General features: G+C 35.2%; 1 protein-coding gene across 2 annotated transcripts in view; it reads right to left on the bottom strand.

Moving 5' to 3' along the window:
• Positions 1-4,350: 4,350 nt before the first annotated feature.
• The window catches only part of LOC125279577 (leucine-rich repeat transmembrane neuronal protein 4), a 132,936-nt gene continuing 111,117 nt past the window's right edge, over positions 4,351-26,169 (bottom strand). The window contains exon 3 of one of the 2 annotated variants that reach the window (XM_048209423.1): positions 4,351-5,676. In XM_048209423.1, the coding sequence (XP_048065380.1) occupies positions 5,455-5,676 (222 nt within the window). In that variant the 3' untranslated portion in view covers positions 4,351-5,454. The remainder of the gene's footprint in view (positions 5,677-26,169) is intronic. The other variant, XM_048209424.1, reaches the window with a different exon arrangement.

The raw sequence follows: 26,169 nt of genomic DNA, 5'->3' as shown, positions 1-26,169 counted from the left end.
TAAGATATTTGTTAGCGTGCTGCTGTAAAGGGCTTTAGCTTCTTTACAAGACGGGCTCTTTTCTCTCCTGTCCTCTCCGCTCACGGCTGCTTTGCACCATTGACGACTCTTTCCCCCGAGGAATAAAACTTAATGGGCGAAGAATTTGAGAATTTGAAGTCTCAGGGTGAGAGCCCAAATGTCAAATTGAGTGAGTACAAGCATCTGTGATTGAAGGTGATCAAACTGACAGTACAAAGCCAGAGGTTTTGATGGATGCACATGCTATAATGAAGTGTAATAGATGAAACGGCGTATTGAATGTGGAGGAATACATAACCATTCATCACCGACATGCCGTTTGAGCTTTTAACTTTACCGGAGCGTACTTCTGCTTCCTTAAGGACCTTAATGTTCTGGATTGGTGCATTTTAAACTTGCTGTATTCATTTGTTATGTGTATTTTTTTCTTTTTTCTTGGTGGAATGACTGACTGAATGAAAATGAATATCTAAAATGGACTGGATTAAACGTAAGGGGCTGTTCAGGCAGGATGTGTTCTAGCGTTACAATCAGCTAGATGGTGCGCAACAGACGCCTTTAGGGGCACATTAACATTGCTAACGTTCAATACGCTTGTCCCAGATTCATCAGATTCATTGTTTTAAAACAGAAACAAAATTTCATTAAAAAATATTTTTTATGGCCCCAAGTATCTACACAAATGAAAGCATATGTGACCCTGGACCACAAAACCAGTCATAAGTCGCACGTTTTTTTTTTTTTTTTTTTTTTGTAATTTTGTAAATTTCCTACCATAAATATATCAAAAATGTATTTTTGTGAGTGGATATGCATTGCTAAGGACTTCATTTGGACAATTTTAATGGCGATTTTATCAATATTTTGCACTTTTTTTTTTTTTCAAAAAATAGTTTAAATATTGTCCTATCTTAACAAACCACATATCAATGGAAAGTTTATTTATTCAAATAAATCTCAGTTTCAAAAAATTGACCTTATGACTGGTTTTGTGGTCCATGGTCACATATGCTTAGCTATTTCTTACAATTCTTACAATTTCTTGCATCATTGTGTCCTAAAGTGAGTCAGAACTTGTTTACACAATTTACAGTGCAACACAATTACATGTTGCAGTAATGTAGCATAAATTTATGTCGTCTTCTTCTACCATCAGTTTTGTTCTTTCAGGTCAAATATTGTCATGCCGAAGTAAGAATCTTGCTGAGAAATTTTATAGCTACTTGAAACACACTTAAATTGCACAAAAAATTGAAGGAAACTTAATTGTGTACTGCCACAGTAACACAAGAATGGACTTTCAGTGGGATATTTGCATAATTACATGTAGTATCTTTCTGGTTGAACTTTCTATGGCTTCTTAAAAAACATGGTGCTCATGGCGTCAGATGATGAAAAAACAACAAGATGTTTAACGGCTCACCTAGTCTTTTTACTCTACGTCTATAAGAGCATGTTGTGCATAGCACTAGATCATTGTCCTTGAAATAGAGAAAATAAGAGACGGACAGGCATATTAAAAAAACAAATTTACGCTTTATAACTGTTGAATAGACAAAATGAAATATATCAACCTCATTGCTAAGATACAGGGAAACACAGTCAAATGCTTAAAATAATCATCACAATCTTCGCATCAGAACTGAAATGGGTCATTCCGCTCTACAGACGCAAGTATTGCATTGAAGGGGTTGGGAGAATGTAAAATGTAAAAGTATATACTAGTTGTCTTCTTTTTTTCTCACATAAATACTGGTATAAAAACATTTGGTTGGAAAATCACTGTAATCATTATTAGAGGACAGGTGTTTGACGCACTGTCCCACTTGACAGAAGCATTGAACATATGTTGCAATTATGTAAAACCGCAAAGGAAAGTAAAATTTTTTGAAACCAATGTTCTTTTCAAACAGCAGGCTAATATTCTAACACAGCCATCTTCTCCTTCTTTTTCCATTCGCACTTTCAGTTCATGCACCCGCGCTCACACACACACACACACACACACACACACACACACACACTGAATGCATGTTCACTTCCTCCTGGATTAAAGATAAGGCTCCTCTTCTAGGTAACAAGATTGTGTTTTTGTAGAAGCAAAGACATCCTTGTTTTAATTTACATAATATGTACAAGACAAGTAGTCCAGTCTGGGAAGTGCTTTCACCCACTTTATAGCGTCTCTAGGTCACTCCCATGGTCTTTATTTGTACAGTTCCAGCTGGAATGTGAGTTGTGGCAAAACAGAAAGAAAAGGAATCCATTTCCATGTCATTTAATGGATTGTCCGGGCCTCTGCGAAATACGGCACAATGTTCAATCGGTGGTGTTATGTGGGGCAGAGGTGCAAGATGATGATGGTTAACAGTTTATGGTACTAACGTAGTACACTGCAACATACATCCACTTTCATAATGGGTACGTAAAAGATATGACCAACAGGCTTCAACAACAGATGTGGGTCATTCCTGCTATGCTGGACACTTTCACGTCCCCTAAAACAAGTTGTTAATTGATCATTTCCCTGTGTCCTTGCTTTTTTAAATTCTTTTAATTTGTAAAATGCTTTTCCCCCAAAAAACAAAAAAAAAAATAAAATAAATAAATGACATCACCCTCCAGGAAGTGACATAATTTTGACGGAAAAACAATATCCTGCTTGATAAAATTTGAATGGGGTCATGAACTGCATTATTTTATTGTTTTATAATGTTTCCTGGGGTGCACTTATAATGTTAGTATGCTTTTCACATCAAAAATGGTCATAATTGATATAAAAAAGGCATTTTTTTACTACACTGATTTTATCCCTCTTATTTGACCGCTCTGTTTTAAGGGGCGTGTCTGCTGTGAGACTTCAGTGTAAACGCCCACTGTTGTGATTGGCTAACACCTTTGCAATATGAAATAGCTAAGTATTACTCTCTTGAAAACTTTTAGCACGTTTTATTATTACAGCTCTTCAAGGTTAACTAATCGAGAAAAGTGTTGATTATAGCATTACATTTAGATCTATGACATTATATTTAGATCGTGGCATGAAAGGTTGCAGTGATGAACATTGTAGCCGATCACAGACATGTTGTTGAGCTCATGAAAGCAGTGATCTCGCCATTACAACTCAATTTCTGCACACTAACGAATGCTTTCATCATAACTAACTTTGGCGCAAATCCACAACTCAGTTACTGATTTGATTGACAGCTCTAGCGATTGTAAAGGGAGCGTTCTTTGACAAAGAACATCTCAGTGTACATGAATGAGATCAGGCATTAGAATTAACACAGTTTCTTACATGTTGCGGCATTACTGTCGAGTCCATATCGTAAAAGCCAAAATGCGATTGATTTACCAAAGAATCCACAGTGAAATGTACCGAATACAAACAAATAAAGCTCAACTGAGACATTCACATTGTTGAAAATAAATAACCATAATCCTAGCATTAGGATCCTTTGAAAGGTAATGCTATTTTTAGTCCTGTATCGCTCTTCTCTCCTCCTCATCTCACTAACAAGCCAGTGGGCGGAGCTAACATTGCAATGATGAAGTAGGCGTTGATTTCTTCTGCGGAGGCGGAGTTTCGCCTATCTATAGGCACACTGCAGGATCAATCGTGGTGTCTATAAAAGCTTTTATTGGACTAACAAGGAAGTTTTCAGTTCTGAAACGTTCAGGATATTCTTATAGTACTATGACCTCTTATATATCAAAATCTCAAGGAAAAGCTGTTTTCTCAATTCATGACCCCTTTAAAAGACAATTTAAAAAATATATTTACATCCTCATGTAAACTTTCTTGCCAACTTTCTTGTCATAATTGTTAATTTTCCTCACTTTCCATTCTGTTAGTTATTTGTAAAATGCTTTTTACAAACATAAAAGTTACTTAATGACATCATTCTCCAAGAAGTGACATCATTTTGGAGGGAAAACAACATCCTGCTTGATAAATCACAAAAAAAAATAGTATGATAACATTTTACAAGGCAATTTAAAAAATATAATTCTCATGTCTTGCCATTGTTAAATTAATCACGTTTAGGGCTGTCAAACGATGAATCGCGATTAATCGCATATGAACTAAAAGTTTAAGTTTGCCTAATATATGTGGGTGTACTGTGTGTTATTATTATGTACATATAAATACAAACACATTCATGTATATATTTGAGAAATATTTACAAGTACATGTATTTATCTATATTTTTATATAATTTATATTATATATAAATACAAATATTTTGTACATAAATAGCATATTTCTCTTAAATATAATAACATTAACTTGTGTGTATTTATATATGCATATGAATTACACACAGTACTCACACATATATTATGCAAACTCAAACTTTTATTTTGTATGCGATTAATCGTGATTAATCGTTTGACAGCCCTAATCACGTTACAAGTGCCTGATCTTGACCTGATTGTCTTCAAGACCATTTTATAGAAATAAATTAAATAGCACACAGCCATTTTTATTTTTTAGAAGTTCAAGGATTTATAAGGCCTAACAGGAATGACCCTGGTGTTAACATCCTAAAAGTGAAAGGAAACTCAATATGAATACCTCACAGATTGTGTCAGACATTTTCCACAGTCGGTGTAAAACAGCACTGATAAATGATGTCACAGCTGTCAGTGATTTTCAGAGTAAAATCAGCATGGTGTGATGGGTTCTTTCATCATAATACCAAACGATCAAGACTCATTTTAAAGATTCACAATAGAGAGGCTGTCAAGTGAGGGTCATATTATCATTTACAATTCAAATTTGTCAGCTCACCTTGAGGAATTAAATTTGGGCAATTTTATATAAAGCAATTATCGCTGACTTCATGGGGCAGGAGTCCTTCTGAAAGGCCTTATTAGAAAGAGATAAAAGAGATTTTTATGCTCAGAACCTGCTCAGAAATTCCTTTGCTCGCTGCTCCGGTTTCTCGAATCCATTTAAGGGACGGCGTTTTACGTTTAATTACTTTTGGTTCTGGGAGAACACCAATGTATGCCTGTCAAAGTATGCGTGCTGTTGAGTCAACAAAGGCCTTGATGTATATTTCTCGCTTGAGACGTTTCGCCATTAGCATGATGCTTTTAAACATTTAGAGGGCCGAGCTCACAAAAAAGCCCAAAGCATCAGGATAAAATGCCCCCCCCCCCAAAAAAAAAACATCCTTGTTAGATTATTCCAAACACATCAATCGTACAGAAGATTCTTGCAGATGACAAACCGGAGTGTGTTTTAACCCACTTCACGACAAAGACAGAGTCGATCCTGTCCTCTCCTGAGAGTCTGTAGTTTATCACACTGGCCCATATATCTGTGATTCAGTCTTGTGGTGGGTTCATGTTGGGGGTAGAGCGTACGCCCTCCGGGGACATTCAGCGAGGAAAACAGGCGACAGGGACGAGTCCATCTCCGGCTCACTGCGGTAGGGTGCGGATATCTGACAGAGGGGCTGCAGGCACGGAAGGAAGGAGGCCAGCGGATGGGACGCCGCAGCGTTCTCGTGCCCCCAGCCCCTCGAGGGCCTGGGACGGGGGCTCAAAGCCCCTGTTCATGTGCAGGGGCTGGTGAGCCTGGCAGTAGTCCACGATGGGCTGCTCGTACCTGTAGAACGCCAATGTGCCCATCTGTTGAGGGGCCTGAGAGAGAGAAAAGACAAAGAGGAACATGGTTAGCATTAATGCTGTAGTTCAAAGAGAGATCTGCTGTAGGATGCCGGCTCTATCTCCTATGTGCTAATGAATTTAACCAGATATTCAATTTCAATTATTAGTGTTAACAATGAGATTATGTGGTTTTTATAATCAATTAACACTGCTTTTGTCATTTTTTACAAGATGCAAAATGTATCACCAAAAAAGTCATTCAGTTTAACCAAAATTTCAGTTTTACCGAATGACACTTTTGGTTATACCGAATGACGATATTTTCAAACAGTGCTAACAGGCTAACGAGCAAAAGGACAATCAAACACTTTATATATTTAGTACAAGTTTTTAAAATATTACAATATTTTCCATGTTTTATAGTGGTTGTACCGAATGACCTGATGTTTCGGGACATGCGTATGAGCAAGAGAAAACATAAATTTTTCAAAGAGTTAAGAGAGAGTTAGTTACTTTGCTTCATGACCATGTGGTCCTTTGCAAGTGTCTGAATGATGTCACATCCTGTCACATGATATTGGCTGCATGACTTGATCCAAAATGTTCTCTTTATATTGGCTACTCCGAATGACATCAATGAAATTCATTTTTCCGGACATTCTTTCTCATAACAAAGCATTGACTTCTATACATAATTTTAATACCATTTTGCACTATGTTGATGTTATAAAATCAAGCCATAATAAAAAATATATAAATGTATTACATTTTAAGATATTTTAACCACAAATGAAATGGCTGTATTGGCCTTTGGACGGTTAAACCGAATGACCTTTTGACAATTCAAAATCTTTAAAATACCTTTATATGTAGCAAAATATAATTAAAACATTTTGGATTCAATAAAAGAGATCTAATTGTACTACCTTACAAACTTTGAATGTCATATCTTTGTTTTTTATTATTATTAAGGCCTTTGGACAAAAAAACTAAACAAAAAACGACCTGTCACGTCATTGACCCATATATATATATATATATATATATATATATATATATATATATATATATATATAAAACAATATATAATAATAATAATAAAATATAATATATACATTTTATATAAAATAATATATTCATACTAAAAATTAAAAATAAATGTTTATATATTTTTTTATATAATATATATATATATATATATTATATAAAAAATATAATCATACTAAAAATTAAAAATAAATGTTTATATATATATACATATATATATATATATATATATATATATATATATATATATATATATATATATAAAATACACAAAATATTTTCCAATAATAATCATAATAATAATTAAATCATTGTAATTTTCATGAATAATTTGTTTTATAAATATAAAAATAATATATGAATAAAAGTAATATATATTATATATGAATATATATATAGTATTATATAGTATATATATATATATATATGAATATTATAGTAATATATACATATTATATATGTTTAATATATGTTAAAATAATAAACATAAATAATATATAATAACACATTTTACATGTCATGTAAAAACACCTTTATATCTTGAAAGAATAAAAATAGACAAGAAAAAATTGGATATGTAAATGCAGCCTTAAATTGTGGCAGTGTCCAACCGAGTGCAGCGTGCACGGATAAAACCTATCTAAAGTGTGTGAAATGTATTTTCAGTGGACTGCAAATGAGTTGCCCTCTCTCGTAAGAGGCCCATGAGCTCTGCAATCAACCCCATAAATACATTCTCCATTTGCAGCAACAGGCCAATCAAAAGTTTAACACACAGCAAATGGAATGAGATCGGCAAGCCGGCCACCCGCTCACTCTCTTCAACGGTGCCAATACAACGAGCATTTGCAAATAACAGGAAATGCATCTGCCAGGTGGAAGACGGTAGAGAATTCTAATAATATTAGATACGGCATAAAGATCAAAAGATCACACTGAATGTGAAGAGTGTTACGGTTTCGGTAATTATCATCACATTCAGATTGAGATTTTTCCTTCCAACAACCTTCACAAAAGAAACCCTAATTACTCCTTTGAGTCTAATTTGGTTGTAATTAGTACCTTTGGAATGCAAAATGTGATAACATCATTTAGAGTTCATCATTAGAGTAACCAGGGCTCATAAATGAACCATTTTACGACTTGTGCAAGAGGTATTGTAACATGTCAAACATGCTTTTTATCAGATGACAGTGATGCTGCAATAGAAACACTGAATGAAAATGATATGCCTACTACAGTGCAGAAGTAAAAATGTACGCTCGTTACCTTAAAGGGACAGCGCACCCATAATGAGCATTTGTGGAAAATAAAAGAACTGAAAATGCAACTTAACCAGTCAATATGACTTGTATGGTATATTCTGAATCATATATGATTTGCTGTGTGTGAGGAACTTTCACTTACATGATAGATAGATGATAGATAGATCAACAAACCAAATTATTAGTAGTAATTATTTATCTGATTTTTAATTTCCAACCTACTTTTGATTCATTTTAAGACAGCTATTTAGTAATAGTTGGGTTAAATAAAACTACCCAGCATGTTAGGCAAACATTTAACCCAAACGCTGGGTTAAAACAACCCGATTGCAGGGTTTGTCTGTTTTCAACCCGACCTGGGTTGTTTTTAACCTAGCATTTTAGAGTGTGGATGGATGGATGGATGGATGGATGGATGGATGGATGGATGGATGGATAGATAAAGGATAGCGGGTCATACTGTTTGATTTTAAAGCGAGAAAACGTGCCACAGACAGGGTTTAGCATACAGACACACACATCTATGATGCACACATCTTCATAAGCAGCATCCGAACATGGCAGCGGTTGGCCGGCTGCTCTGTAGCCCTGATTTATATGCAGTCCCGGGCTCTAGAGAGAAAGCACTTACATACCACTGCTTTTATTCTCTTAAATGGAGGGCTTGACTCCATTAAGTGGAGACCACTTATTGCATTACAGCCTTTTTGCTGATACCGTGCATTTGGCTTCCGCCATCCCAACCTCTGCCTCACTGCTGCTTTGAATTGTATATAATTATGTGCTAATTAAGTAATATTAGCTCCTGACTGTTTTAAAGGAAGCAGACCCCAGCAATAATGCGTGAGATAAGCAGGTAAGTTTGCTTACAATGAACTGCACAGGTTGATGCTAGCTTCTTAGTTTATTAAAGGAACAAGTGAACTCTGAAAGCAAATAGCAGGCGATGAAGACACGGATGATAAATGCAACCTGCATTGTAATGATCGGTGAGGTATATTCTAATGTGGACAGGGAATGATATAATAGTATTGTCAATTACACCTTTTAATTGCATCATATGAACAGCTTCCTCTGAGCGATTAGAGAAGCGTCTTTCGATAGCTAAGAGAACCGAAACACAATCTGTTGCGATTGATTAGCAGTGCCTTCGCCATCTGTGAACTCTCTAAACCGATTGCGTTAAACTCATGGACGCTAACGCCACGCAAACAGAGAGAAGAGACGCATTGTCCAGAGACATGGTGCATGTTCCATCAGCCCGCAATTGGATTGTGCTGCATTACCCAACAGAAGACAGATCGATTTACGACGAATGCTTGTCAGATTAAATACAGCCCCTGCCTTCCAGTCGCAAAGACGGCGACTGCGATATGTCTATGAAATTCACTTTAGGAAGTGGGCAGTGGACTGTGTGTGTCCGTAATGGCACTCCATCTGTGCGTTTCCGTTTCCCATCCTGCTTCATACAGCACATTATGGCATTTGTAAGTACACTGGTGCTAAAAAGTGTTCGGACACTTAAAAATGAATGTCAGTGCATTAGTGTGAGGGAAGACAGACATTGTGGGCATGTTTCATTTTTAAATAAATTATATTTGCATAAAATATTAAAATGGGGGCATAAAGTATCTATGGAATATGATGCTCCAGTGGAAGGGTATGTGGTGTCCGTGTGGCTCGAGAAAACATTTCACAAGATATTTAAGTTTTAAATGATTAAAGTTCAACATTTTGAACACAGAGCTGCTTTGAGATCCTCATATCTATGGGACTGAACTATGAAAATTAAGACTTCAAAAGAAAAGTTTATTAAGAATGAGAATCTAGAAGGATAGTAAGATAATACTTTTAGAGTTACAGGCATGCAAACTTTGGAAAAGGAACATTTCTGGCACTCGAACAGGTATGTTCTATGCAATTGAGTTGATGGAAAAACACGAGATACATTTGTTCTTCAGATATATCCGCTGTATACAAAGTGACCCACATTTGTTTTTTGACCACTGAAAATGTGAACAATTTACTCATGGAGCCACATTAAGATCTCCATATCTCTGGGATTGAAGCATCGAGGGTCTTTAAAATGAAGATACCAAAAGGAAAGTTTATGAACCAGAATCTAAAATGATTTTAAGATAACTTTAATACTTCTTGAGTTACAGGCATGCAAACTTGAGGCAAATAAACACAAGAAGTGCTTTTTGCCATTTTTAAACAGTCACTGTTGGCATATAATGAAACAAAGATTGATAAAGTCAACAGATTTTACTAATAGACCTACCAATCTCTGTGTAAAAATAAAATAATGCTGCTGCCATCTTTCTAAAGTCATTTTTTACAGCCCTGTAAATTGGCTCCAAATCTCAGGTGAAAAATGTCATTTTGACCCCCTTCTACAAAATAGTGGATTACTCAATAAATCTACATCTGTGACATTTAATATTTTGGCTTTCATCACTATTTATGGTTGTCTTTCTACAGAAAAAGTATGAAGAAAATGGAAAATTTGATCCAGGGAAGGTTCCGAAATTTGTTTGATTTGACACGGAATGAACCAACTCCACTTTTTTATCTTTAAAACTTTGTTGAGCTTTTAACTTCAAAAACAGCTATATTACACACTATAAAATAGGTAATATCCAAAAAATCATAAATGGGGCATGTGAATTGAATTGAATTGAATCAGCTTGTGTTTTTGGTGATTTTTAGTGGATGTACTGTATGAAGTCAGTTCTCCTCAAGTTCCTCAAGAGAAAACAATGATGTAGAAAAAACTATCAAAATGTTCCACTAACCTCAAACAAACACAAAGTCACACTATATATATATATATATATATATATATATTTGTCTTAATTTTAAATAAAATATTAAAATAAAAATTGTCATTATAAAAAACCCTGAAAACACCTGGATAGTCGTGGGCAGGTGCGTAGGCCACAATTCAAACAGAAAAAGTCCCACACTTTATTAAAAAATTACTTGTGTTTACTTTTAATTGTTTTATAGTTTATATATAAGCTACTATGTTTGATGTTTAGTCTATTTTTTTTTTGCATCTAATGCAATGACATTCACACATTTTTAAGTGTGACTTGCGTGTTCAAATACCTTTCTTGGCCACTGTTTACCCTAAATGAAGAAAATGATTATGCAAATTTGCTTAGTTGGGGGTCCACATAAAAGGCCTGTAGAACAACTTCAAGGCTCAGTTTGGCTAATTACTTAGCTGGAAATAAAGAAGTGAAAATGTTGTCTTAGAAGCATTTAAATGAGCGTATGGCTCTTTTGTGTTGAACAAATTGCCACTTTTGCACATTTTACAATCACATTGAAAGAGGACGGGTCTACTGTAAGCAGCATTTCAAATGCATATAATCTCTTGTTAATTTCCTTGCTTTGCACGTCCTTTTACGCACTTCAATTACGACTGCATTCTGGCAATTTAACAAAAATGGTTTTTAGTATCGTCTCCAGGGCGTTCGTGTGGATTTTGAAGACTGACGTGTTCATATGCATCTAAATCACATCGCATTGTTTACATAGGTGCGGATTTGTAATATCCACAAGGTTGGATTAATCTTCATGCAGCGGAGTCTTTATCGCATAGCCGCGTTTCACTGCATTCATCTGGGAACAAGGACTTAGAGTTAGCGATCGACCTTTGCCAGATACAAACCCCATTTGCACAGCCTTGTCAATCCTATTTCTCTGTTTAATGGACTGCTGGAGCGATCATTCAGCATGCAACTAAGCAATCAATTATCCATAAATGCAAATGGGATTAAAGTTTAACCATTCCCTTTCCTTTTTAAACCAACTGCAAAGGGAACATAGGGGACAACTGCTAACAAAAAAAAAAAGATGCGTATGCATAAAACAGCATTTCTGATTACATTCCTACTGAAGTGTTTGACTATGGTGTTGTTTCCTTCACAAACACCCTTCTGCCCCCGTTCCTTCTGAAAACAGGATTAAAGATTGAGAGTGATGAATATTTTAAAAATAAAAGGCTTTTTGGCTTCGCACGCCTGTTGTCCATCCCGGTTTAATCACAAATATTGGGAGCTTTTACTTTTGGCTGCTGCGGTCAGAGCTTTTAAAGATGTGACTCATAGTGGGTTGCGTCTGGGCTCTTGCCAGCGTTCTGTGTTAAGAGCTAAGTGCAGTTGATGCCTTAGAAACTCCTCTTCTTCACAATACGGAGCTTTGGAGTGCATATCCACTACGCTTCCTATTGAGAGATGAACGCACAACAAATATTGGCTGTGTTTGGATGAATCCTACTGCTTACTACTAGAAGTGGGCGATATGACCATAATCTGATATCATGGCAAAACAGATATTTTTGCTGAAAAAATTTATATATATATATATATATATATATATATATATATATATATATATGCAATAATTTTAATTTTCGATAATGTTTAAGTAGTTAAACAAAATAAAACTAAAAACTAAAACTAATTGAAACTGAAATTGAGCTGAAATAAAATAAAATATAAATATATTAGTTTAAAAAACTTAAACAATGAAAATTAGAAATGTTGCCTGGGCAATAAATGGAAATACATTTACATTGAAGCACTAAAATTATTAACTAGAAATAAATAAAAACTAAAATTAAAACTGAAATAAAAGCAATATTGAGAAAAAAAAAAAAAAAATTACTAAAAGCACAGCGAAATTACTACAACTTAAACTAAAATAACATGAAATCTAAAAATAAAAAGCTAATTCTAAATATTTATAAAACTAAAATAACACTGATCTGAATAGATTTTTGAGGATCACATTAAATCAATATAATGTTTTTTTTTTTTTTTTTTTTAAATATATTCAAAATAATTTTTTCCATTTACCAAAAGTTTTACACACAGAGAAATGAATAGTATGCGTCGAAACCTATATAAATTCAAGTCCCAGTCACTCACATGAGGAAAAGCTTATTCTGGATAAAAGTGATTCCCTGCTCCATGCTGAAATCACATGACCAGCTGAATATCCCTCACATTGCATTGGAAATCCCCAATTATCATGCAGACACTTTTAAGTTAGAATAAATTCATAGTGGGTGATGATTATGACTGTGAATCTGGTATTTCCAATTTTTCAAATACCAATAACTGAATCTTTGCTTTTGTGTAATGCCACACAGAGAAAGTCAAAAAGGCACATTCATGATTGTTAAGCAGATTTTCCAATAGTGAGACATTTTTGAATGGTTTAATTGGGTTTTCTTGAAAAATGTCTCACAAAAAAATGAATTGATTAATTCAAAGATTTTCAGTAATTACTTTCTCTCTCTGACGCTGCCCTTATTAGGCTGCCATGTTTAACTTTTCAGCACTGCAAATGATAAATGTTGAAAAAGCTGTGTGCGTCTGTTAAAATATCATTGCCAACTCTTCAATTATCTTACTATGTCTGATCGCTTAGTAAAATAACACACATTTCCCTTAACAAATGCCACGAAATTTAGCAGGCATGTATAGATACTGTGGAGAAAGACCCTTGTGAATAAAGTAGTACACTTTAGCATACTTTTAAAAAGAGTAATTATGACAGAAATAATATACTTTAAAGGCGCACTATGTAATTTTTTTGGGGTTCAAAATGAACAACATTTAAATAATTCAATACACCATTTTTGTCTTGCCTTGATTCTATGGTAAGCCTATTATAAGTGTTTATATTTTAGATCGGGAGGGATTTCTGGAGGGAAATTGCATACATACTTCACTTGCCCGTGCGCTTCTCGTCATATCCTTAAAGGGGATATATTACATCTTTTCAAAAGATGTAATATAAGTCTCTGGTGTCTCCAGAATGTGTCTGTGAAGTTTCAGCTCAAAATACCCCACAGATCATTTATTATAGCCTGTCCCTTTAAATGCAAATGAGCTGCTGCTCCCGGCCCCCTTTCAAGAAGAGGGCGGAGCTTTTACAGCTCATGCTTCAGTTGCTCAAAAACAACAAAGCTGGAGAATCTCACGCAGCCAAAATGAGGATTGTAAGTAATGGCTCTTCTCTAAAGCAGCTCAACATGGCCTCACCCCCTTTGTTGTGTGTTCCCGGGGGCGGGGTTTATGTAAATTTTGGGGTTTGTGATGTCACCAACCCGGGAAGAAGCTTGTTGTAGTCCCTACCAGCCATTTGTTGTAGTTTTTAAAAAGCGAAAACCCCTTGCTTTGCTTCAGAAGGCCTTTATTAACCCCCCGGATCCGTGTGGTTTACTTTTTTTGATGGATGGATGCACTTTTTTGGCTTCAAAATTGGGCCCGCCATTCACTGCATTATATAGCTTGGAAGAGCCAGGATACTTTTAAATATATTTCCGATTGTATTTGTCTGAATGAAGATAGCCATATACAAATTGGATGGTTTGAGGGTGAGTAAATAATGGGCTAATTTTCATTTTTGGGTGAACTATCCCTTTAAGTGCACTTCTTTTCCACAAGGGAACAGTATGCAATTTTGTCATTCTCAACCCAGCCTGTGTTCTCTTTTCATTTCCACTGTCGAATATTTGATATTTCTAAGCATGATGTCCATGTTTCTGCTAATGTTCCCTTTCAGATAACACCAGCTTCACCCTGAAAGCACCTTCATTCATTCAGTGTGTTCATCTCCACAGCGTCAGAAGGCCGTGTCTGAGTCATTAGTATGCCACGCTGCATGCTGGGACACATGATGGCCAGCGATTTTAATAGCAGGAGGTCCAAGTTTCCTCGCTGCCGCAGCGGACAGGCCCTACACAGTGCGGCCGCACACTGAATGATCCCACCGACAAAAGGACAGGCCAGGAACGCCGCAGCACTCCGTTAATATGCCAGCATAGCGGCCGTGGTGGTCACAGGAGAGCCCGGCACACGCAAGCTGTCTCGGATTTGTTTCTGCCTTTTTAGCCTGTCCTTTATTACTGACGTCTTTTTCCTTTAGTGTTTCTCTTAATCACTTAGGCTTATGTTTGCTGTCTCTCTTTCTATCTTCACCCGGGAAAAGCGTTTGGCTGTGACCCCTGATGCAGTGCAGAGGGAAACGATCTGAATGAGCAGTTTGATAAGCAATCTAAACCTAATAGCTTAGAAAATGGAATTAATTGTGTTGCACAATGACATTAAAGTGTTGATCTGCCTGTGGTCTCTCGGGTTCACATGCAAATCTACATGCTGTATTTTTTCTCTCCCACTACTGACACGTTGAAAAATCCTTTTTTTTTTTCTCTCAGGCAAATATGAATTTTCAGCATCATTACTCCAGTCTTCAGTGTCACATGATCCTTCAGAAATCAATCTAATATGCTGATTTGTTGCTCAAGAAACATTTCTGATTATTATCAATGTTCAAAACAGTTGTGCCACTTTATATTTTTGTGGAAACCGTGATACAGATGATTAGAATGTCTTCTAAAGGATCATGTGACACTGAAGACTAGAGTAATGATGCTGAAAATTCAGCTTTGATCACAGGAATAAATTACATTTTAAAATATATTCAAATAGAAAACAGTTATTTTCAATTGTAATAATATCTGACAATATTACTGTATTTTTGATCAAAGAAATACAGCCTTGGTGGACATAAGAAACATTAAAAAACATGAAAAATCTTTTTCCAAATGTTTGCACAGAGTGATCAGATTTACATTTATTTATCCTCATGATTCCTCCTTCCATAGAATACAAAAAAGAGGATGTACTGGAATCTCTTTTGCATACAATTACAATAAATGAGGACAATTTTTCATTGTTAATTCATGTAGTTAACTAATGTTAACAAATGAAATCTTATTGTAAATTTTCAGATGTTTAGATTTTGTTTTTTGTTTTACTGGAAAAGATTTTTTTTTTTCCAGCTCAACTCCTGAACTACATTTGTCCTGTCTCAAACAGAGCATTCTGATCTTGTCTTGAGCAAGATAGCATGTGATATCACTATCGCCCATGTGCGTTTGTTACAGATGGGCAAATATGAGTGTACAGATACATCATCCCTCCACTGGCCTCATGCTGAATCTGATAGTGGAACTGTACGTATGATAGGTGATATCTCCATATACTGACATCACTGTAGGGTTCTTGTGTTAATACAAAATATTTCACAAAATCAACACTCTTAGAAAAAAAGGTTCTATATAGAATCTTAAAGGGTTCTGTCAGATGCTATAGAACTTTTTAGTTTTAATTAATTAATTCATTTTTTATTTTGATTACATTTTATGAATTATAGAAAAATGTGAAATAACCCATTAAACATGGAAGTATTATGCAATCACTTGAGACATTTCTCCTTATATAGAACCTTTTAGGCATGAACGGTTCTTTAAAGGTGCCATCGAACATTTTTTTACAAGATGTAATATAAGTCTAAGGTGTCCCCTGAATGTGTCTGTGAAGTTTCAGCTCAAAATACCCCATAGATTTTTTTAAATTCATTTTTTTAAATGCCTATTTTGGGACATAATTAGAAATGCGCCGATTCAGGTTGCGGCCCCTTTAAATGCTCACGCTCCCCGCCCACGAAGGAAACAAATTCTAGGGCACCTTTAAAATTGAGTCAAGAACCCTAGAGTCCTAGACCCCACTGAAGGATTTTTCTAAGAGTGTAGCATTTATAATCAGTGTTGGGGAAAGTTGATACTGTAATAATATAATGCCCTTATTTCGGCGAAACAGATTTGGCAAACACTGCAGTGCATATTTGTGTATTTACAATCTATTTACAACATGCTTTTGCAGCGGTGAGCAATGTAGCCAATCACAGACATGCTGATCTCTTGAACGCAATGGCCAATCAGAGGTGTTTAAAGTGTTAGTTCACCCAAAAATGAAAGTTCTGTCATTAATTACTCACCCTCATGTTGCTCCACACCGTAAGACCTTCGTTCATCTTCAGAACACAAATTAAGATATCTTTTAAGAATCTTTTGTTTCAAATCAGTGGTTCGGATCATATGTGCCAAAGTCATGCCCAAAAATTTCGAAACACTTCTGATGTAAAGGTGCATTTACGCCACCTCGTAATTCCTGTAGTTATGAGATTCTAGCTTGTAAAAAGCGTTCATATCCTTGTAGAGCTCGTAATTACAGCTTGTAAGCTGGGAGTTTTCTGAAAGCTCCCAGGAGTACTACGTGGCCACTATAACACCTGACTGCTGTAGATTCATTTCGGCATTGACAGTGGTGCCATGGAAACGCATAAATTCAGAACATAACGTCACGTGTTATCATCTCAAGATTCCGGTAAATACGAGGTAGCGTGAACGCAGCATAACCAAGCCTCGTTTACTAAAATCATTTGACTTTTGCAGTTTGATTCACGCTCCGAACCACTGATTCGAAACAAAAGATTTGTAAAGTTGTATTTTCATCGATTCATAACATTAAGGTTGAACCACTGTAGTCACATGACCTGTTTTAAATACGTCTTTAGTAGCTTTCTGGGCATCTGAAAGTGTTAATTATCTTGCTATCTATGGAGGCCTCACTGAGCCATCGGATTTCATCTTTAAAAATATCTTATTTTGTGTTCTGAAGATGAACAAAGGTCTTACAGGTGTGGAACGACATGAGGGTGAGTAATTAAAGACAGAATTTTCATTTTTTGGGTGAACTAAACCTTTAAGTGAACTCAAACACCGTTCAAAATGCCAGCGTTTTTATTCAGTGCTGAGTAATGCAGGCTCGCGAAATCTCTCACTAACAAACAAAGTGTAGACACGATGCATATAAGTGTCTACAAAGCACCAGCTCTGTAAAGTCTTGACCTCCTTAAACTCTCCAATCTTAAGCGAGCAGTGTGAACATGCATTAAAATATCTAATTTTGTGTTCAACAAAATACAGAAAGTCGTACAAGCTTGGAACAACTCAAGGGTTTTCAAACCATTGCTTTGAAACGACACTGCAGTCGCTGCATCAACGTTCCCACCATGTTTAAATATTCAGGCGGTGAATGAGCAAGTCTGTGAAACTAAACAAAGAAGTGCCCACATTTGCCAAAGCCCCGGAGAGAGCATGTCATGTATACGCAAGGCATGCCAGCAGAATGAAAATGGGGGTCTGAAAGCTGTTTTTTGTGTTTGTTTGCTTTATTTTTTACTGACATTCTCCTTATTTTGCTCCTAATATTAATCAGGCAGATGGTTCAATATCTCTAAGTGGCTTCTTGTTATTTCCTAAGTAGATAAAGAGAAATATATTCCAATATATCAGAAATCCCAGAAGAATACACAGCGATTGTAAGCACTTCTGAAAAACATTTTTATTTGTTCTTGCGACATGCATCGCTATACCTGCAGATCTAGTTATAAAGTTTATTAGCCAAGATGCAGGCGGCGGCTAGTGGATATATATATTTTGTTATGTTGCTCTCTTTGGAGGTTATGAAATTAGCTTTTTTGTAGTTGTCCAGTACATCGACTGGATTTCATATGTATTATTTGACTTTAATGTCCCTCAGTACTGATATTTCTCATATTGTCCGCTTTGGAATTGTCAATATCTATCACCTCATGTTGTTCAAAGGCTATTAAAAGTTTTTTTTTTTTTTTTTTGGTTAGAAAAAGTTATTGTTCAATTTTCACCAGGTGGTTCAAATGATTAGATGCCAAAGATGGTCTAATTTTGAGGTTTTTCTAAAATTTTGCTTGTGGCACTATATGCATATGATATTTTGATAACAATAACCTGGTTTTACAGTACAATATGAAAATTTATTTAGTTGTGTATGCAAATCATCACTCTTACTATTGGTCATATTAAACAAACCCCTAAAGCTATGTAACTTTGCCATGTCCCACACATTTTGTGCTACAGACATGCATGATGCCTCAAAATATATGGTGTGCTGTTATTTTTATAGACAAACTAAACAAACTATTTTCACCTGGTGTATTATTATTAGTATTATTGGTGTATAATTATATCCATTTCTAGACTTAACAGAAAATGCAATAAATAAACAGAAGCATGCTACACTGTTGTAACATGACCACATTATGTTACACATAATACACACACACTGTGTGTGTTCTTGCATCTTGTACATGGTTGCGGACACAAATGTGTATAATGACATGGGTATTACAACGTAAACAAGGTTTATGAGGACACTTCCTGTGTCCTCGTAAACCAAATGGCTTAGAAAAACATACTAAAATTCGAAAAATGCTGAAAATGCTGAGAAAGAATGTTTTCTGTGATGGGTAGGTTTAGGGGTAGGGTTAGTGTAGATTGATAGAATATACAGTTTGTACAGTATAAAAACCATTACGTCTATGAGAGAACTCGTAAACCACATACACAAGTATGTATAGATAGTGTGTGTGTGTGTGCGTGTGTTTTTGTGATTTATGAGGACACAAATTTGTATAATGACATGGATAATACACTGGTATTACGATGCAAACATGAAATATGAGGACATTTCATGAGTCTTCATATTTGAAATAGCTTTAAAAACATACTAAACAATGTTTTATTCAAAATGTAAAAATGCAGAATGTTTTCTGTGATGGGTAGGTTTAGAAGTAGGGGTAGTGTAGGGGGGTAGAATGTACAGTTTGTACAGTATAAAAAACATTACGCCTGAGGAATGTCCTCACAACGATAGAAAAACAAACCGTGTAGATGCTGCTTCAGGAAGCTTCAGAGCGTTATGAATCAGTGTGTCGAATCAGCAGTTCGGAGCACCAAAGTCACGTGATTTCAGCAGTTTGGCAGTTTGACACACAATCCGAATCATGATTCGATACGCTGATTCATGTGTGCTCCGAAGCTTCATGAAGCAGTGTTTTGAAATCGGCCATCACTAAATAAGTCGTTATTTTGTTTTTTTGTTTTTTTGCCGCACCAAAAAATTCTCGTCGCTTTATAATATTAATATTGAACCACTATACTCACATGAACTGATTTAAATATGTTTTTAGTACATTAATGGATCTTGAGAGAGGAAGTGTTATTGCTGGCTATGCAGGCCTCACTGAGCCATCAGATTTCAACAAAAATATCTTAATTTGTGTTCCGAAGATTAATGAAGGTCTTACGGGTGTGGAACGGCATGCGGGTGAGTAATTAAATGACATTATTTTCATTTTTGGGTGAACTAACCCTTTAATGCACTTCATGTTGTTGATAACAAAGAATGGAATATATTTTCTTTCCCTTTATATTTTTATATCAATATGGTACCAGATTATCTTATTCAAATCAATGTGATAAACAAGTCAAATGTAATCTAAAAATAATCAAAAAGTAGTTCTATTATATTACCTTAAATGTGTAAGGTAAAGGATTGCAATACTAACTTACATTACTAACTAATTTTTGTGATGTAATTTGGAATCAGTAGCCAACTACAGTTAAGTAAGTAATGTAAGTAATCTACCCAGCACTGGTAGTACGGCAGACGTACAAGATTTACTATACGAGTGCAGTGCCGACCATTAAACAGAAGCAGCAACAGCTCCCTTGTTGCCAGGCAATAACATGAGATAATGAGAAGATAAATAACTTATATCTAAAATGTAAACCAGGCTGCTACTGGGGGGCCTCATTTATATGATGAATATATACATCATGCCCTATAGGGTCACTGATTATTAGAGGAACAGCAATCGATTGTAATGCATTGAATGATGTCAAGATCTAAACATGAATGCAAAAGATTATTTATCATTATATGAAATGCATGCATAGTCTGTACAAGTGTAATCACATTATATATGCACTGTAAAAAAAAATGTTGGTTTAACTTAAAGAATAAGGTTGCTTTAAAATTTTGAGTTCATTGAAATGAAGGCGATTGGTTTAATCAACAGAAACTCAAAATATTACGTTATCTGAACCACATTAATTATCCAAGTTAATTTTACAAAGAAGAGTGTGATAACAAATCATGAAAATATTTGTTTACAGTGTGGGCATTATACAATAGTAAGTAAATGCTTACTATTTAATTAAAAATATTAATTCCATAAATTAATTAAAACTTGTATTGCACTTTTCTCGTCTTGCATGCACAGAAAAACAAACATATTCTTTATATCTAAAACAACATCAAAACACTTTAAATGATATAATAACTTTTGTTGAAAGTATACTCCTCAAAGTCATTGTGAAACAAATTACACTGCATTAGTAACAGCTGTTAACCTTAATTTAAAACCAGTTACTGAACAATTCACCATGGTATCAGTGAGTTATCACACATAGAAAAATAATTTGATGGCAGTTCAACTTTCTGACAAGCCTTCAGCCTCTGGCAAAATCACATTTAACAATCATTTAAATCTATTATTCAACACAGACCGATACGGTCTCTTCCTATACCAAAAGCCCTTTAGTAAGCTTTTCTTCTTATTCGTCACAAGATTATAAGAAACATCTGATATGCTTTCCTTGTCTCTTTGCTCTTAGATTGCATCGGTTTGAATGTGATGAACATCAGACTCTATAAACTCTAAAACATGTTCCAGATAACATCATCCGTTGACTGTTAACTGCAATGAATATTATCTTAAATTGTGAGGTTTATATGTTCTCTTCACCTTGCAGTGCAGAAAACTGGCCTTTAGGAAATTCACGGAGGTAAACGGCTGCGTGGTGGAATGATGCAGTCCAGCTTAACGGCATGCGCTGCATTATTGCTGACTGGGCTGCTTTTTTAATTCATAATTTGATTTGGAAATGTCAAAGTGGCTTTAATCCATCAGATGGGCAGGTTTATCTCCCTGTAATGTCGTTCATCCCATTTACAGCTCACCAATGTGATACACTACCATTCGGAAATTTGGAGTAAGATTTAAAATAAATAAATAAAAATTAGAAGTATTAAAGGATGAATTGAATTGATCAAAAGTGACAGTAAAGACATTTATAATGTTTTTAACAAAACATTTAAAAAAAAAACTGTCCTTTTGAATTTTCTGTTCATCAAAGATTCCTGAAAAGTATCATGTTTTCCACAAAAATATGAAGCAGAACAACTATTTGCAACATCGAAAATAATGGTAATAATAATAACCAACTGAGCAATAATAGTAATAATTGAGCAGCAAATCATCATATTAGAATGATTTCTGAAGGATCGTGTGACATGCTGAAAATTCAGCTTTGATCACAGGAATAAATTCCATTTTACAATATTTTAAAATATAAAACAGTTCTTTTAAATCCTAATAATATTGATGTTTTTTTTCCTGTATTTTGATCAAATAAATGCAGCCTTGGTGAGCATAAGAGACTTTAAACATTTCAAAATCATAATTATTCCCAACTTTTGTCAATGAAGCGTACATTCAAATTCAAATTGCAATTCTGCATCGATATCGTCGATAATTTTTTCCCATATTGATCGATAACGATACATATTTCAATATAAAAACTGTTAATGCTGCCAGCTTTAAAAGAGTATCCCAACTATGACTGAAGCCACAAAAATTTGAGGGTTCATTAATTACATTTTAAAGTATAGTTTATTAACAAAAACAGATTACACATATGGCCTTAAAAAATTAAGACAACTTACTAACCCAGTGTGTGACTTTTAATTATAAACAAGCCCGAAATACACCGGGACTCTTATTTTGAAATGTCTACAAAATTGCGGGCTGATCCTTCAGATTCTTACAACCGTCTAAAACATTTTATATAAAGGCCATAAAGTAGACATTGTAATAATTCATCAACTTGAGTTCATTAGCAATCGCTTGGCATAAATCTGTGCTTTTCATTGATTGAGAATCACTTTGAAGCAGTCTGAAGCGCTGTTGCGCGAGCATGTAGAACGCGCAACAGCGCCGCCTTGTGACATTGCAACATGCAGCGCTCTTTGTGAAATATCCACCGCGTCTCTGCAGCGCACGTGGGAATGTCAGCGGGAGTAAACAGTTCTGACGCACACATAATGAGCAGGTACAAAACGCTTAGGGCGAGGAGAGATTTTGCACTAGTTAATCGATCGCGGATGGTTTCATTATCTTGGGCGGATACAAAAGTTTAAGAGGATAAAAATAATAAAAGCATAAATGTGTCTCCAAACATATTTGGGCGGCCGTTAATATACCTGGGCGGCCCGCCAAAGTAAAATCTATGTGTGGGAAGCACTGTGATTGAATAGGTTGGTTGTGTTGTTTTTCAACGTCCGACGACATATTTTAAAATTCGTTTTAATCTGCACCTGGTCGCTTTTCAAATAACCAAACCAATTCGTGCTACCTTTTTTGTCAACAATTTCATCATTTTTGGATAATAACTCGAGGTTAGTTTCACTTTCATCGCTGCTTCCACTCATTTTTGTCATCCTTGTGTCGAGTTTGCTTTGCAAAGTGCCGTAGGAAATTGACTTTGTTCTTTGACGGGAACGTTAAAAGCTGCACGCTGATTGGCTGTTGTCGCATATTTCTGCTGTATTATTGGCTCTTATATTAATCCATATCGAGTAAAAATGCCTAGAGCTTATCATCATTATCGACATATATTTTATCGCGATTCGATACGATATCGTTTATCGGCACAGCCCTACTTCAGATTCAGGAATTGGAATTTAAAAAGCCATTCTTAATTCAGTTCTGAATGGTGCACAACCCTGACACGGACACACTCACACACACACACCTCAGTTTACGGCATGCACAAGGACACACACCCCGCCATGCAGCCCGACACAAACGACACCGACAAACGCTGACTGGCAAGATGCAGCCATTTCATAAATCTACAGAGATGCCTCTTTAGCGAATGGTAATTAAAATAGCCTCAATCCACAAATCCCTGATAAATATTTCATTAAGCCGCTCTCGGTGGCTGTTATTGTTATGGCGCAACTATATTTCAAAGGCTCTCTCGGTGAAATAATTCCAAACGTTGGGTGGGCTAGAGGGGAATTAACTTTTGGGCGAATCGAGGGTGGGCGGCTGTGATTTATTCCGCGCTGGACAGGGGGAAAATATTCAGTTCGACCTCTTACAAAATAATGAACGTGAACACAGACTCTGGCACTATATTACTGACGGCCAACAAACAATGAACAGAGCACAGACCTTTATATTTAAAAAGCACTCGTGCATTATTTATTAAACATCTTGCCTTTAGCCCAACTCATGCGGAGGGCCTGACAGATGCAAGAACTTTTTGACTGCATAAAACATGACGAAATATCATATAACACAGTTTGTCCAGAGCATAACATTGTGCTAAAAGAGGTTCTTGTGGATCTCAAACTCCTCATATTGTTTAGCACTAAGAATGTTCTTTTGTAATCCGTAAAAAACTCTATTGCCCACTCACCATATTTTGCATATACACTAATGTTTTATGCATACTCAAAACAAAGAGATGGTTTGTGCTCTGGTTTTGATATTCAAAGCAATTCTGGTTAAATGAAAGCCTCCGTAGCTTTTATAATATGCTTTATATTCTCATGCAACAGACACTTTTTGTTGAAATAAAAGATTTACAATTTCTAATTACTATGTTATATTCTGGTCTCTAGATAGAGTATGACTCATTGAAAGTATGTTTTATTATCTGCCAAGCAAAAACCAAGTTCAATTGCTTAAAAAAAGTAATAGCACACACCTCTCTGCATGATTTGAGGTATTCGGAGCAAAAATGGCGTGTGAAGTTCAACAGGGTTTTGTTGAAAACTGCATTAGCCACACTGCAGTTTTTCACCATTATAGGACCGATAAAACCCATGAATTACCCAGTGAGAACAGTGTTTATGTTAATGTTGGGCTTCTCAAGCAAATATACCACAAAACAAACTCCCAATAGGATGTTCAGTTCTTTGTTTCTTGTTCTTTGTTGCGTTTCACATTCAGATGGTTTCTTTGATGCTTTTCCTCCGAGGAGACCAACATGCGAAAACTTTCTGGCATGTTTCGGCATGTTGCGAGAAACCGCATCTGTAGATCAACCTCTTTCTATCACAGTCATAATGCATAAATTAAGACTTTGCAAACGCTGTATGTCAACACAACACAACTGATCAGATTATGATGGATGCAAATGTCCTGACAACCATAAATTTTCAGTTCCTGATGTTCATCACAGATAAACAATGAATAATTCCTTACTTAAAGACCCTGTGAAATTATGTTCTTCCATTTGCAAATACGTACATGTGCTACTATGTATATACAGATTGTCACAAAGCTAAAAGACATGGACTAAACTTCAATTTTAATTTCATGGGATCTTTAAGATATCAAGAATTATCTGACTGAAGTATGTAATTTACTATCCTCACATATTTACTATCCAACAGACATGTTTCCTGTAAAAAAGTCATGTGTTTGCTCATCATCAGTACTAATATTAGATCGGATTACACCAGTTATAAAAGCTGGGAAATCTTCCATTGGCCCAACTTTCTATAATCTTTGCCCATTTCTACTTTGGAAGGATGAATGCATAACATGAATGCATAAACATAAGATTATGACTAATAATTACAAAATATTACTGCTATATATACTATTTTTTATACTTTTTGGTTAAGAATGCAGAAGTGTTTACAATGACACATGAGTGACAGTCAAACAAATTTGTGCATGATACAATCACATTCTTATATAATAATATGAGTAATTTAATGTCACAGTGACTGTGTTATTGCTAAATAGTTATTTTATTTTCATAGATATTCATATACAACCATGCACATTTGCTGATTAATGTACAAGTGAAAGGTTCTTTATCTCATTTGACTTTTTTAATCAACAAACACTTAAAAGAAAAATGTAGCATTACAAAATGTAACATGACTCAACGCTTGAAGCTGTAGTAAAATAGCTGATGCATATATTACACTCTAAAAAATGCTGGGTTAAAAACAACCCAAGTTGGGTTGAAAATGGACAAACCTAGCGGTTGGGTTAAATGTTTACTGGGTAGTTTTATTTAACCCAACTATTGTTTAAAAATTACTATATGGCTGGATTAAAATGAACCCAAAATATGTTGGAAATTAAAAATCAGTAACTAGAGTCAACAGTAATAATCAAAAGGTGAACATTTATTATTAAGCAATTTAATTATTATTAATTAAACGTATTAATAAATGTTTTTTCCAACATACTTTGGGTTCATTTTAATCAAGCAATGCAGTACTTTTTAAACAATAGTTGAGTTAAATAAAACTACCCAGCAGGTTGGGCAAACATTTAACCCAGCATTTTTTAGAGTGTAATATGGCAA

This window comes from Megalobrama amblycephala, linkage group LG12, assembly GCF_018812025.1.
Source record: "Megalobrama amblycephala isolate DHTTF-2021 linkage group LG12, ASM1881202v1, whole genome shotgun sequence".
Classification (NCBI taxonomy): Eukaryota; Metazoa; Chordata; class Actinopteri; order Cypriniformes; family Xenocyprididae; genus Megalobrama; species Megalobrama amblycephala.
Note: the sequence above shows the minus strand (reverse complement) of the source record. Positions and strands in the feature narration are given on the sequence as shown.